A 13,267-nucleotide genomic window follows, 5' to 3' on the forward strand; every position below is an offset into this window, starting at 1 on the left:
GCAGTTGGCGTCAAAGTCAATGAGTATCGAAATTGATCAACAACAAAAATTAATGGCTTATTTGCTACGTGAGGTTTAATTGATCAAATAGGAGTTTCGTAATGCTTAAGTTGTTACGAGTGTACTAATATAATGTAACGACCCTGGGTTTATAAGCGCGGATATCGACTCTGCAGCAAAAGCATGCTCGAGCGGCAGACTCGATATCCGCGCTTATAAACCCAGGGTCGTTAAGTAGGACACGTGACACTATGGCGACTTTGACAAAAAAAAACGTTATATCAGAGATGCATATTCATGCCATGAGGCTAGTAGCATAGCGTCTCTCCGTTGAAATCAGGCGGTTGACGTCAACAACCCTTATTGAAGATTAAAAAATAGATTACGATAATGAGATATATCCTTCACTGCAAAGAAAGGGTAGGCGGGAGCTAGACAGCCCGCCATGCTGCTTTGTGGACAACGACTCCCATTGTGTGGAGAGATGTATATTGTCAGTATATCCATCACAGGAGGTTGCAGGAAGCACCAGTGACGAGATAAATAAAAGTGGTCAGATGAAGCAGATGCTAAGCTACAGGACTGTTTTGCTAGCACAGACTGGAATATGTTCCGGGAATCCTACGGCATTGAGGAGTACACCACATCAGTCATTGGCTTCATCAGTGACCGTACGTACATACCCCAACCAGACGGATTACCAAGACGTGTACTGCGAGCATGCGCTGACCAACTGGCAAGTGTCTTCACTGACATTTTCAACCTCTCCCTGTCTGAGTCTGTAATACCAACATGGGCACAGACCACCATAGTGCCTAAGAACACTAAGGTAGCCTGCCTAAAGGACTACCGACCGGTAGCACTTACGTCTGTAGCCATGAAGTGCTTCGAAACGCTGGTCATGGCTCACATCAACACCATTATCCCAGAAACCCTAGACCCACTCCAATTTGCATACCGCCCCTACAGATCCACAGATAATGCAATCTCTATTGCACTCCACACTGCCCTTTCCCACCTGGACAAAAGGAACACCTATGTGAGAATGCTATTCATACATATCCCAACCAGAAGCCATGGATTACAGGCAACATCCGCAAAGAGCTAAAGGCTAGAGCTGCCGCTTTCAAGCGGGACTCTAACCCGGAAGCTTCTAAGAAATCCCGCTATGCCCTCCAACTAACCATCAAACAGGACTAAGATCGAATCGTACTACACCGGTTCTGACGCTCGTCGCATGTGGCAGGGCTTGCAAACCATTACAGACTACAAAGGGAAGCACAGCCGAGAGCTGTCCAGTGACACGAGCTAAACTACTTCTATGCTCGCTTCGAGGCAAATAACACTGAAACATGCATGAGAGCATCAGCTGTTCCAGAAGACTGTGTGATCACGCTCTCTGCAGCCAATGTGATTAAGACCTTTAAACAGGTCAACATTTACAAAGCCGCAGGGCCAGACGGATTACCAGGACGTGTACTGCGAGCATGCGCTGACCAACTGGCAAGTGTCTTCCCAGACATTTTAAACCTCTCCCGAGTCTGTAATATCAACATGTTTTCAGCAGACCACCATGGCTCACATCAACACCATTATCTCAGAAAACCTAGACCCACTCTAATTTGCATGCCGCCCAAACAGATCCACAGATGATGCAATCTCTATTGCACTCCACACTGCCCTTTCCCACCTGGACAAAGGGAACACCTACAGTTGAAGTCGGATATTTACCTAGAACCTAAGCCAAATACATTTAAACTCAGTTTTTCACAATTACTGACATTTAAGCCGAGCAAAAATCCCCTGTCTTAGGTCAGTTAGGATCACCACTTCATTTTAAGAATGTGAAATGTCAGAATAATAGTAGAGAGAATGATTTATTTCAGCTTTTATTTCTTTCATCACATTCCCAGTGGGTCAGAAGTTTACATACACTCAATTAGTATTTGGTAGCATTGCCTTTAAACTGTTGAACTTGGGTCAAATGTTTCAGGTAGCCTTCCACAAGCTTCCCACAATAAGTTGGGTGAATTTTGGCCCCTTCCTACTGACAGAGCTGGTGTAACTGAGTCAGGTTTGTAGGCCTCCTTGCTCGCACGCACTTTTTCAGTTCTGCCCACAAATTGTCTATAGGATTGAGGTCAGGGCTTTGTGATGGCCACTCCAATACCTTGACTTTGTTGTACCAAAGTACATTCATCTCTAGGAGACAGAACACGTCTCCTTCCTGAGCGGTATGAAGGCTGCGTGGTCCCATGGTGTTTATACTTGCGTACTATTGTTTGCACAGATGAACGTGGTACCTTCAGGCATTTGTAAATTGTTCCCAAGGATGAACCAGACTTGTGGAGGTCTGCAATTTTTTTCTGAGGTCTTGGAGATTTATTTTGATTTACCCATGATGTCAAGCAAAGAGGCAGTGAGTTTGAAGGTAGGCCTTGAAATACATTCACAGGTACACCTCCAATTGACTCAAATGATGTCAATTAGCCTATCAGAAGTTTCTAAAGCCATGACATAATTTTCTGGAATTTTCCAAGCTGTTTAAAAGGCACAGTCAACTTAGTGTATGTAAACTTCTGACCCACTGGAATTGTGATATAGTGAATTATAAATTAAATAATCTGTCTGTAAACAATTGTTGGAAAAATTACTTGTGTTATGCACAAAGTAGATGTCCTAACCGACTTGCCAAAACTATAGTTTGTTAACAAGACATTTGTGGTGGTTGAAAAACGAGTTTTAATGACTCCAACCTAAGTGTATGTAAACTTCCGATTTCAACTCTATTCTACTAAACCAGATTTCAAACAGCATTTTGTTTACAATTACTGTGGATTGATAATTTAATTACATTTGTCACTCAGACTGTAATTCCTGTTTTTGGTCTGTTTTTCCTTTGCCTTGCTGTTTTCAGAATCCCTTTACATGAAGGGGTTGTGGATTCATCAGTGGAGGCTGCTGAGGACAGCTCCTAATATTGTTTTGGATACCATTCCATTCACTCTATTGTAGCCATTACACTCCACTCCAGAAATTATTATGAGCCGTCCTCCCCTGGTATTCATGCATCAAAATAATGACAGACAAAAGCCAGGGGAAGCTTTATCACTATGACAAAATTGGTTTTCAAAAAGTTTATTTAGATCTTATTTCTGTCAATCTTTACCCTTGAAAATGAAAGAACAAGCAACATAAAAATTGAAAATTCAATGAACATTCAATGATGCCGAGCATGACTATGGCACTAATAAAAAGCAGCAGAAACAAATCACAATACATTCATACAATCAAAATTAACAAAATATGATATGCATATGACCATAAACAATATTCAGGAGCAAGCAATGTAAACATTTCCCCATAAAATAAGATTTGTTCCCCAGGGTAAAAACACAAAAAAGACAGGATGATATGACTTGTAATTCCAATGAAACCATATGCACACACAAGCATAATAATGTTATGCGTTTGCATTGAAAGCTTATGTTATGCATTGAAAGCTTATGTTATACACTTTCAATGCAAAACCACACATTTCATATATCACGACACTTCCCCTGGCAAAAGATATCCAGGCTAGCGGATGAGACCGAACCCTTTCAAATCTAATCTGAATAGCACTGGTCATATTACTGTGATCAAACATACTGCAAGTAAGAAAACAAGTTTCTCACTTGATAGTAGTAGTACCTCATACAGCACAAGTCACTTTGACGCTTTTAAAACATAGCTGCCTTAAAGAAATTCAAATTATGGTTCTTACAACCATTTCTTTCATGCAATTAAGTAACAGGATCATGAAGTTTGGTTAACATCAAGCAGTTAACGTAAGTGACCAGTGAGATTGGTTAGTTGGACATGCAATACTTTTCTATACCTCCATAAGAACTAAACAGTAAACATAGAGCTGGTTAAGAGTTCCTGTTTGGCGTAGCACGTTACATACAAAGGACTTTATGCCTTAGTTAGCCTGGGGTAAATAATTATTCAAATGAGCAGTATGGGGAGAAAATGGCATCTTTGATTTGTCGAATAAGTGGCCTGGCTCATTTGAATCTATTTAAATATACATGTTAACTTCTCATCAAATGATTATGGTCGTGTTCCAGGCCAACTACATTGCAGACGTTGCACTGCATCAGCCAGTGGTTCTGTGCCCACGTCATAGACTGCGCAGTCGGGCATCAGATTGCTATCATATGATGTGGTGAACTGATATGTTAAACACCAATTCTTCTGAGATCTGTCATGTGTCTGCAATGTAGTCCGCCTGGAACACGGCCTATAATAGAGTGCATCAAACATCCTGCAGGAAGCCAGTACCCAGGCTGAATGGGGTAAACTTCTGAGCCTGCTGGGCACCAATCTCAGCCACATACAGAGCCCCCGTCTTCAGGTCCAGGTCCACTAGGTGGGGCTTGACGTCTTCAGCCAATTGGATGACACTGACCACCTGGCACTGACCAATGACACCCACAGGTGGAGCCTCCAGTAGGGAGATCTGATTGGTGTTCAGCTGCACCACCACAAAGTACTTCTGGTCTGGTGTCAACCTATGGGGATAATTACTTACACTGAGTGTACATAACATTAAGGAAACCTTCCTAATATTGAGTTGCAGTTAGCAAAACCAGTTAGTCCATGAAAGATAACAAAATAAGACTGACAGGTAAATATTGGGACTATCACTACCAACCTGACAGAGTAGGGTGCGTCCTCATTGAAACAGCTTCCCCATGTTCCAAGCCAGTCTCCAGTCACAGAATTAAACACCTGGATTCGCTTGTTTCCTCTGTCAGCAACCCACACCTACGCAACACCACAACACACAATTACCACAAAATCCAAAGCTTACCATAAACCTCATAATCTGGCAGTGTGATTTCATTTGAAACTTTTCTTAAATAATATGCATTATAAAGAGGAGACTACACTGAGTGTATAAAACATTAGAAACACCTTCCTAATATTGAGTTGCACCTTTTGAGTTGCACTTTTCCCCTTAGAACAGCCTCAATTCGTCGGGGGATGGACTATAAGGCGTCGAAAATGTTACACAGGGATGCTGGCCCATGTTGACTCCAATGCGTCCCACAGTTGTATCAAGTTGGATAGATGTTCTTTGGGTGGTGGACCATTCTCTTGATACACACAGGAAACTGTTGAGTGTGAAAACCCCTGCAGCGTTGCAGTTCTTGACACACAAACCGGTAGTGCCTGGCACCTACTACCATACCTCGTTCAAAGGCACTTCAATCTTTTGTCTTGCCCATTCACCCTCAATGGCACACATACACAATCCATGTCTCAAGGCTTAAAACTCCTCCTTTAACCGGTCTCCTTCCCTTCATCTATACTGATTGAAGTGGATTTAACACGCAATTTAACATCTATAAGGTTTCAGAGCTTTCACCTGGTCAGTCCATGTCATGGAAAGAACAGGTGTCCCTAATGTTTTGTACACTCAGTGTATTTATGTAATGCCCAGCTTACTAAACTCTACTTAAATTAATCGCCACCTTATTTATTTTATTTCACCTTTATTTAACTAGGCAAGTCAGTTAAGAACAAATTCTTATTTACAATGACGGCCTACCCCGGCCAAATCAGGACGACGCTGGGCCAATTGTGCGCAGCAATATGGGACTCCCAATCACAGCCAGATGTGATGCAGCCTGGATTCGAACCAGGGACTGCAGTGACGCCTCTTGCACTGAGATGCAGTGTCTTATACCGAAGCGCCACTCAGGAGCCCATATAACGCATATAATTGAAGAAAAGTTTCACATTAAATTACACTGCAAAAATCTGAGGTTTACAGTATTTCTTGCACTTTGCACAATTCATTTGCAACACAAAAATGTCACCACAATCTGTATCAGGTACAGTTCTATAAAGTTGAGTGAGATGAGACTTGGATTTCAGCTTGTGAAGCATTTCAACCACAAGGTGCCTGCTTAAACATCACTTCACAATATTGGACAATAAGGTTTTGAACTTGAAGTTGTCTTCAACACAGCACTGCTTGTACAGCAGAGTCCTGCACAATGCACCTACCCTTTGATAGTTATCTACTGCCACACTATGGGGGATGTAGAACTGTGCAAGGCCCTGGCCCTTCTCTCCGTGCATCCATTGCACCTCCAGGTCTATAGAGAAACCATATAGAGGTTATAACATGCATCACACCATGGCTATAGCATTATGTTATTTCAATGCGTACTATCACCATTTTCTATGAATGGCCATACAAATAGAATTACGAGAACTTTAATGGGAATGTCCGTTCTGGAAATATAATTTCTAGAACGGACATTCCCATGTAAATGGCATTTTGGAAGTGTGGCTCTGGCACAGAACGTAATGTTAGAACCACAGAATTACATATAGAACTCATAACTTATTATAGGCTCTCTGTGGTTATAATGTCATCATCACCTTTGGACAGTTTGATGAGGCGGTTGTTAATCCCTCCGTCCCCATCCACTATGTAGATCTCCCCAGAGCTGTGAACAAAGATTTCAGCGGGCTGGTCAAACTGGAGCGGGTTGACCCCAGAGCCAGCTTCCCCCATTGAGCCCAGCACCTGGAGCAGCTTGCCCGAGGGAGAGTACTGCTTAATGCAGTGACCATACGGGCCTACAACAGATTGGATAGGAAAAATACAGTAGTCACTCAAAACACTGAGACTACAGCAGCATTCTAAGCAATGAGACAGCAGACAGGTCAAGGAGGCTCATATTTTGGGAAATAGATGAGTGATGAGGTTGTGTAAAAACTGTTTTCTATTAGGCAAGGCACTTTAGCTGGATCCATTTTTTATCAGCCAGATGTGTGTATGACTAACAAAGTAAATACACCGTATTTTGTCAATACTAAAGTGTTTAGTACATAGAATACGTTCACAATAGCGCTTATTTCAGTTTTCCGATGCAAAATGTTGTCCATTGCGTGTCCTAATGAACATGACCCAGGGCCCGGTTTCCCAAAAGCATCTGCCTTTAAAAAGCAACAAATCCCTTTGAAAATGGCCTATGTGGCATCGATATGAGTCAGAAACAGTTATTTTAGAGTCAAAATTGACTACAAAGTGTAAATAAGATGATTTTGGTCATTCAGTCAGTCTAGTCTAAAACAGAGTTTGGAACATCTGTGTGTCACACCGGTAAATGAAGGTTAGGTTTTGATTTGACGATGTCCATTTGCCCACTAACATAGGGTGAACATCTGCGGTGATTGCTCTCTATCCAATAGCATAGTCAGTGAGACAGATCTGCCCAGCAGCTCCGACTGTTTACATAAGACAACACTTCGTAAATGTTTTTACTTGAGAAATACTGCACCAAACACCTTAGTTAGAGTTAGATGTAAAATTGTGCATCTAAAACATCCTCGGCCAAAATGTAAAAATGTATTACAGATTTCATGAGTTCTTAGATTAATTATGGGGATTTTGAGGAAGTGAAATAGGCTTCTGCATCTACAGTGTCTCATAGGGAACAAACATCCTTAACCAAATGCGGAATCGGTCAAGAAACACACCTCTAAGACTGAAATCTAGTTTTCTAATGAGCAATAGAAAAACACGTGCCAATCGGCCTGTTCAGTGGCTCTTTATGGCTAAGTTCATCGTTAGAACCTTCGTATGACCATCATTAAATCTCTGAGTGGTTTCCCAAAACTATCGTTAAAGTTGCAATTGAAAACACTCGTAATCTGAACCCTACATCAGACCACTTGTAGAACAGCTAAGTGCGTTGTTAGATGCTTTTTTGCCCTCCCGCGTCACATACACAGAAGATCTCCGCTAAACATAGAACCACATGGTTTATCCTTCTCTCTGACCTCAATAACTTCAGAACAAAGTTGACTACAATATACAAAGTTGCCAATGTCTTTGCAATTGATACAAACAAGCAACATAAAAATATGCTTCAAATACAAACCGAGATGACTGCATTAAAAGATAAACGAGTAAACTATGTTCAATCAATTGAGTTCTATTTGCTACTTGTAAACTACGATCTGTAATTTGTCCAAAAATATTTAATGGTGCAGCCGAACATGTGCGCAACGTGCAAAATCTGTGATTTAGAGCATTTTTATTGGGTAAGCATTATAATATTTGCAGCCCGTAGATGGTAATATCTCTATAGGAGCTGATACGGCATCAGTATTGTGAAATAAAGCGTATTCGGAAAGTATTCAGACCACTTCACTTTTTCCACATTTTGTTACATTACAGCCTTATTCAATCTACACACAATACCCCATTAATAAAAAGAAAAAACAGGTTTTTCGAAAATAAAAATATAAAAAACAGAAATATCCCACTTACATAAGTATTCAGACCCTTCACTCAGTACTTTGTTAAAGCCCCTTTGGCAGTGATTACAGCCTCGAGTCTTCTTGGGTATGACGCTACAAGCTTGGCACACCTGTATTTGGAATGTTTCTCCCGTTCTTCTCTGCAGATCATCTCAAGCTCTGTCAGGTTTGATGGGGAGCGTCGCTGCACAGCTATTTTTAGGTTCTCTCCAGACATGTTTGATCGGGTTGAAGTCCGGGCTATGGCTGGGCCACTCAAGGACATTCAGTGACTTGTCCCGAAGCCACTGCTGCGTTGTTTTGGCTGTGTGCTTAGGTTCGTTGTCCTGTTGGAAGGTGAACCTTCGCCCCAGTCGGAGGTCCTGAGCAGGTTTTCATCAAGGATCTCTGTACATTGCTCCGTTCATCCTTGCTATCAATCCTGACTAGTCTCCCAGTCCGTGCAGCTGAAAAACATCCCCACAGCATGATGCTGCCACCACGCTTCACCGTAGTGATGGTGCCAGGTTTTCTCCAGATGTGACGCTTGGCATTCAGGCCAAAGAGTTCTATCTTGAGATGGGAGAACCTATAAGGACAACCATCTCCACAGAGGAACTCTGGAGCTCTTTCAGAGTGACCATCGGGTTCTTGTTTAGGAAGAGTCTTGGCGGTTCCAAACTTCTTCCATTTAAGAATGATGGAGGCCACTGTGTTCTTAGGGACTTTCATTGCCTCAGAAATTTTGGGGTTCCCTTTCCCAAATCTGTGCCCCGACACAATCCTGTCTCGGAGCTCTACGGACAATTCCTTCGATGTCATGGCTTGGTTTTTGCTCTGACATGCACTGTCAACTGTGGTACCTTATACAGACAGGTGTGTGCCTTTCCAAATCATGTCCAATCAATTTAATTTACCACAGGTGGATTCCAATCAAGTTGTAAAAACATTTCAAGGATGATCAAAGGAAACAGGATGCCTATGAGCTCAATTTCAAGTTTCATAGCAAAGGGTCTGAATACTTATGTAAATAAGGTATTTTTTAAATATATTTTTTTATATATTTGCAGACATTTCTATAAACCTGTTTTGCTTAGTCATTATGGGATATTGTGTGTAGATTGATGAGGAAAATGTTTTATTTCATCCATTTTAGAATAAGGCTTTCATGTAACAAAATGTGGAAAAGGTGAAGGGGTCTGAATACTTTCCGAATGCACTGTAATTACAATGTTGAGGAAAGAGCTGAATGAAGCTGATCCAAAAGCAGCACTCCCTTCCTTTCGATCATATCAGTATCGACACATACTCCAACGACGGACTTAGCAACCGTTCTCTCTGCATGGTGTTTTGGGAAACGCATGCTACATCTTCGGTCGTTGTAGGAAAGCTGCATCGTTACACTCATAAGCTTAAGTTCCATCTCTATCGGGAAACCGGGCATAGATCTGCTGTGAGGCCTCACCGTTTCCTACGTCCGTGACCCACACAGTGGGGTTGGTGGCGGCGTCGGCCAAAAATATCCCATGGGGCATCTCCAGGGTGCTCGTGTTCCAGGCCTGTAGGAACTCTCCGTCTCTTGTGAACACCAGCACCTTTGGAACCGTCTCACCTCTCTGGGACATAGAAGTTTTGTTATTTAATACCTAATAGCCTACATTGTCATCTATTTTGAACAGCACATCTGTACTCAGCACTGTTTTTACAATGACAATGTTATGTTAATCTGTTTTTTTAAGCCTTGCTTTTTCTTTTCCCTTTAAGTTTCGTATCATAACACCATTGGCTATAAATCAAATACAGGACATCAAGATAACATACTGACCTGTGCAACATATACAACACCGGCATACTGGTTGACAGCCACTCCAAATACCTCGCCGCTGAAAAGCTCGGGATATTTGGGCCAGTTGATATCCAATTTGTACAGTGGTCGTCCAAGAAGTCTGTAATCTGGTTTTAGGCCAGATGTTTCCGATTGCTGCCAAAGAAAAAAAAAACAAACATTGCCTTATGCATTCTAATGGGAAATTATTTGATTAGGCCTAATTATTTTACTGTATTTGATTTACTGTTGATATGGATTGATATGTAATACACTTGCTGGTACAGTGCCTTCAGAAAAAGCATTCACTCTGCTTGACTCTTTCCACATTTTGTTGCGTTACAAGGTGGAATTAAAATGGATATAATTGTCATTTTTTTGTCAACGATCTACACAAAATACTCTGTAATGTCAAAGTGGAATATTTTTTTTTTTTATACATGTTAGAATTTATGAAAAATAAAAGACTAATATATATTGATTAAGTAAGTAAAGTCAATACATGTTATAATCACCTTTGGCAGCGATTACAGCTGTGAGTCTTTCTGGGTAAGTCTAAGAGCTTTGCGCACCTGGATTGTACAATATTTGTACATTATTCTTTTTAAATTCTTCAAGCTCTGTCAAGTTGGTTATTGATCATTGCTAGACAGCCATTTTCAAGTCTTGCCATAGATTTTCAAGCCGATTTAAGTCAAAACTTTAACTAGACCTCTCAGGAAAATTCATTGTCGTCTTGGTAAGCAACTCCAGTGTATATTTGGTCTTGAATTTTAGCTTATTGTTCTGCTGGAAGGTGAATTTGTCTCCCAGTGTCTGTTGGAAAGCAGACTGAACCAGGTTTTCCTCTAGGATTTTGCCTGTGCTTAGCTCTATTCCGTTTCTTTTTATCCTCAAAAACTCCCTAGTCCTTGCTGATGACAAGCATACCCATAACATGATACAGCCACCACCATGCTTGAAAATATGAAGAATGGTACTCAGTGACGTGTTGTGTTTGCCCCAAAGTTAACGCTTTGTATTCAGGACATTACTTTGCCATTTTTTTTGCAGTTTTACTTAAGTGGATTATTGCAAACAGAATGCATGTTTTGGAATATTTTTATTCTGTACAGGCTTCCTTCTTTTCAAGCTGTCATTTAGGTTAGTATGGAGTAACCGCAACGCTGTTGATCCATCCTCAGCTTTCTCTTATCATTAAACTCTGTAACTGTTTTAAAGTCACCATTGGCCTCATGGAGAAATCCCTGAGCGGTTTCCTTCCTCTCTGGCAACTGCGTTAGGAAGGACACCTGTATCTTTATAGTGTCTGGATGCATTGCTACACCATCCAAAGTGTAATTAATAACTTCACCATGTTCAAAGGGAAATTCAATGTTTGCTTTTTTTAAACCAATCTACCAACAGGTGCCCATCTTTGTGGGCACCTGTTGCAGCAATATTACTGTATGTCCATTTTGAGATGCTGTAGTCAGTATACACTTCCTCAAAATAGTCAGAATTAATCAAAGATAACTCAAGAAATCTGTCATTAATTTTGACATTTTTTCAGAAGAGATCTTAGTTGCGCAATTTTACATCTAACTAAGATGTTTGGTGCAGTATTTTTCAATTAAAAAATGTCCATGAAAACGAGTCATCTCTCAATGAATGACAACAAAATCTTAATTGAAGAATCCCTACTGTTGACCAATCACAGACAAAGGGGTGTAGACTTCGGCTTGCCACTATAAAAAAAATGGGTGCCCAAACCGCCTTAAAAAACGTCACCGAAGTCCAAAACGTCACAAAATGTTGTCATAATATATGCACAAATTCTACCAAACTGTTTCGGCTGGAAAGCAAGCGGTCGCCTTTACCCTGCCGTGAAGTTTTGATAACCGTTTAAATCTCTCTAGTACAAGGTGATTTATCAATATATTCACCCCCCAAAAATGAAATAGCCACATTAGCAGCTAATTAGTATCACAAAGAACAACAAATACCATGATTTGGAAGAGACTGCTGAAATGAGGCAAAGGTAAGAATCTCTGAATTAACTATCTAATATCTAAATATAGTAATGAATAAATTAGCTACATTTCTTTAAATTGACAATTCTGTTAACTGTCTTGCGCAAGTTTTAAATTGACATAATACCTGTTAGCAAAGGTGTCAGCTAGAGATGACGTGCAGGAGCTTGCAGGGATTTGTAGTTTTGCATGATGTCTACTTTGATGCTAATTAGCATTTTCGAATTTGAGATTAAATAGAGGCGAATATATTGATAAAAGTCACATTGTCGTAGAGAGAGATTTACATGGTTATCAAAACGTCACGCCAGGGTCAGCCTACACAAAACACAGCCCTTACTTGAAGTGTTTCTAAAATCCCCTATGGGTAAAATGAATGCTGGAAAACGATTGGATCCATTTTCCTGTTTGGCCGCTAGGTTTTATGGGTATTATGACACCTCCACTGTGGGGTTTTATACTGTACTGTCTTTGGGCTTGTTCTACATTGCAGCCGACTGATTCATCTCCAAATCATTTTGCACAATAATGAACTACTCATTATTATTTGTAGATCAGTCAGTGACCATTTACCCACAATATATCATGGATTTGATGGTCTCAAACAGGGCATTTACCACAACCCATCCCGTTGTTCAACTGGTCGTTCAGTACAAAGACGTACTGAATGCAGCCCAGTATTTTGACAGGATATCTTAACAGGACAGACAGGATCCTATTCTAAAACAGACCGTTTGTTCTGAACAGGGTTTTAAGTGAGAAATAATTTCGTAATCTATGTATTAGGGCACATATGACAAGTAACTATTGATTCTGGCAACTGTTAACTAACTCAACAAGGGCAAGGAAGGATATGATGCTGATAGTCAACAAAACAGGTAAGTCAATACCATAAAAACAATTGAAAGGAGCTACGTACCTGTGAATTTATTGAACCATATAATACCACCATAAGCAGAAAAAGTGTCCCCATGGTCGTCACTATCAAACACAAATGATTTCGTCTTTTCATGGGGAAACCTTGGAAGGTTAACAATCAAATATATCGGGCGCTTCCACCCAACCTAGCACCTTTGAATCAGACGAAAACGCCACTTCCTACTTTGATCACATGACGATG

General features: G+C 40.7%; 1 protein-coding gene across 1 annotated transcript; it reads right to left on the reverse strand.

The window, feature by feature from the left end:
• Positions 1 to 3,122: 3,122 nt before the first annotated feature.
• On the reverse strand, positions 3,123 to 13,260 carry LOC139537701 (NHL repeat-containing protein 3-like). The gene is made up of 7 exons (XM_071339317.1): positions 13,067 to 13,260; positions 10,136 to 10,291; positions 9,776 to 9,926; positions 6,442 to 6,642; positions 6,061 to 6,152; positions 4,700 to 4,812; positions 3,123 to 4,556 (listed from the first exon to the last, which is right to left on the reverse strand). The coding sequence occupies exons 1-7, from the start codon at positions 13,157 to 13,159 to the stop codon at positions 4,301 to 4,303; spliced, it is 1,062 nt and encodes a 353-aa protein (XP_071195418.1). The 5' UTR covers positions 13,160 to 13,260; the 3' UTR covers positions 3,123 to 4,300.
• Positions 13,261 to 13,267: the final 7 nt, after the last annotated feature.

The sequence above is a fragment of the Salvelinus alpinus genome, chromosome 13 (genome assembly GCF_045679555.1).
Source record: "Salvelinus alpinus chromosome 13, SLU_Salpinus.1, whole genome shotgun sequence".
Taxonomy (NCBI): Eukaryota; Metazoa; Chordata; class Actinopteri; order Salmoniformes; family Salmonidae; genus Salvelinus; species Salvelinus alpinus.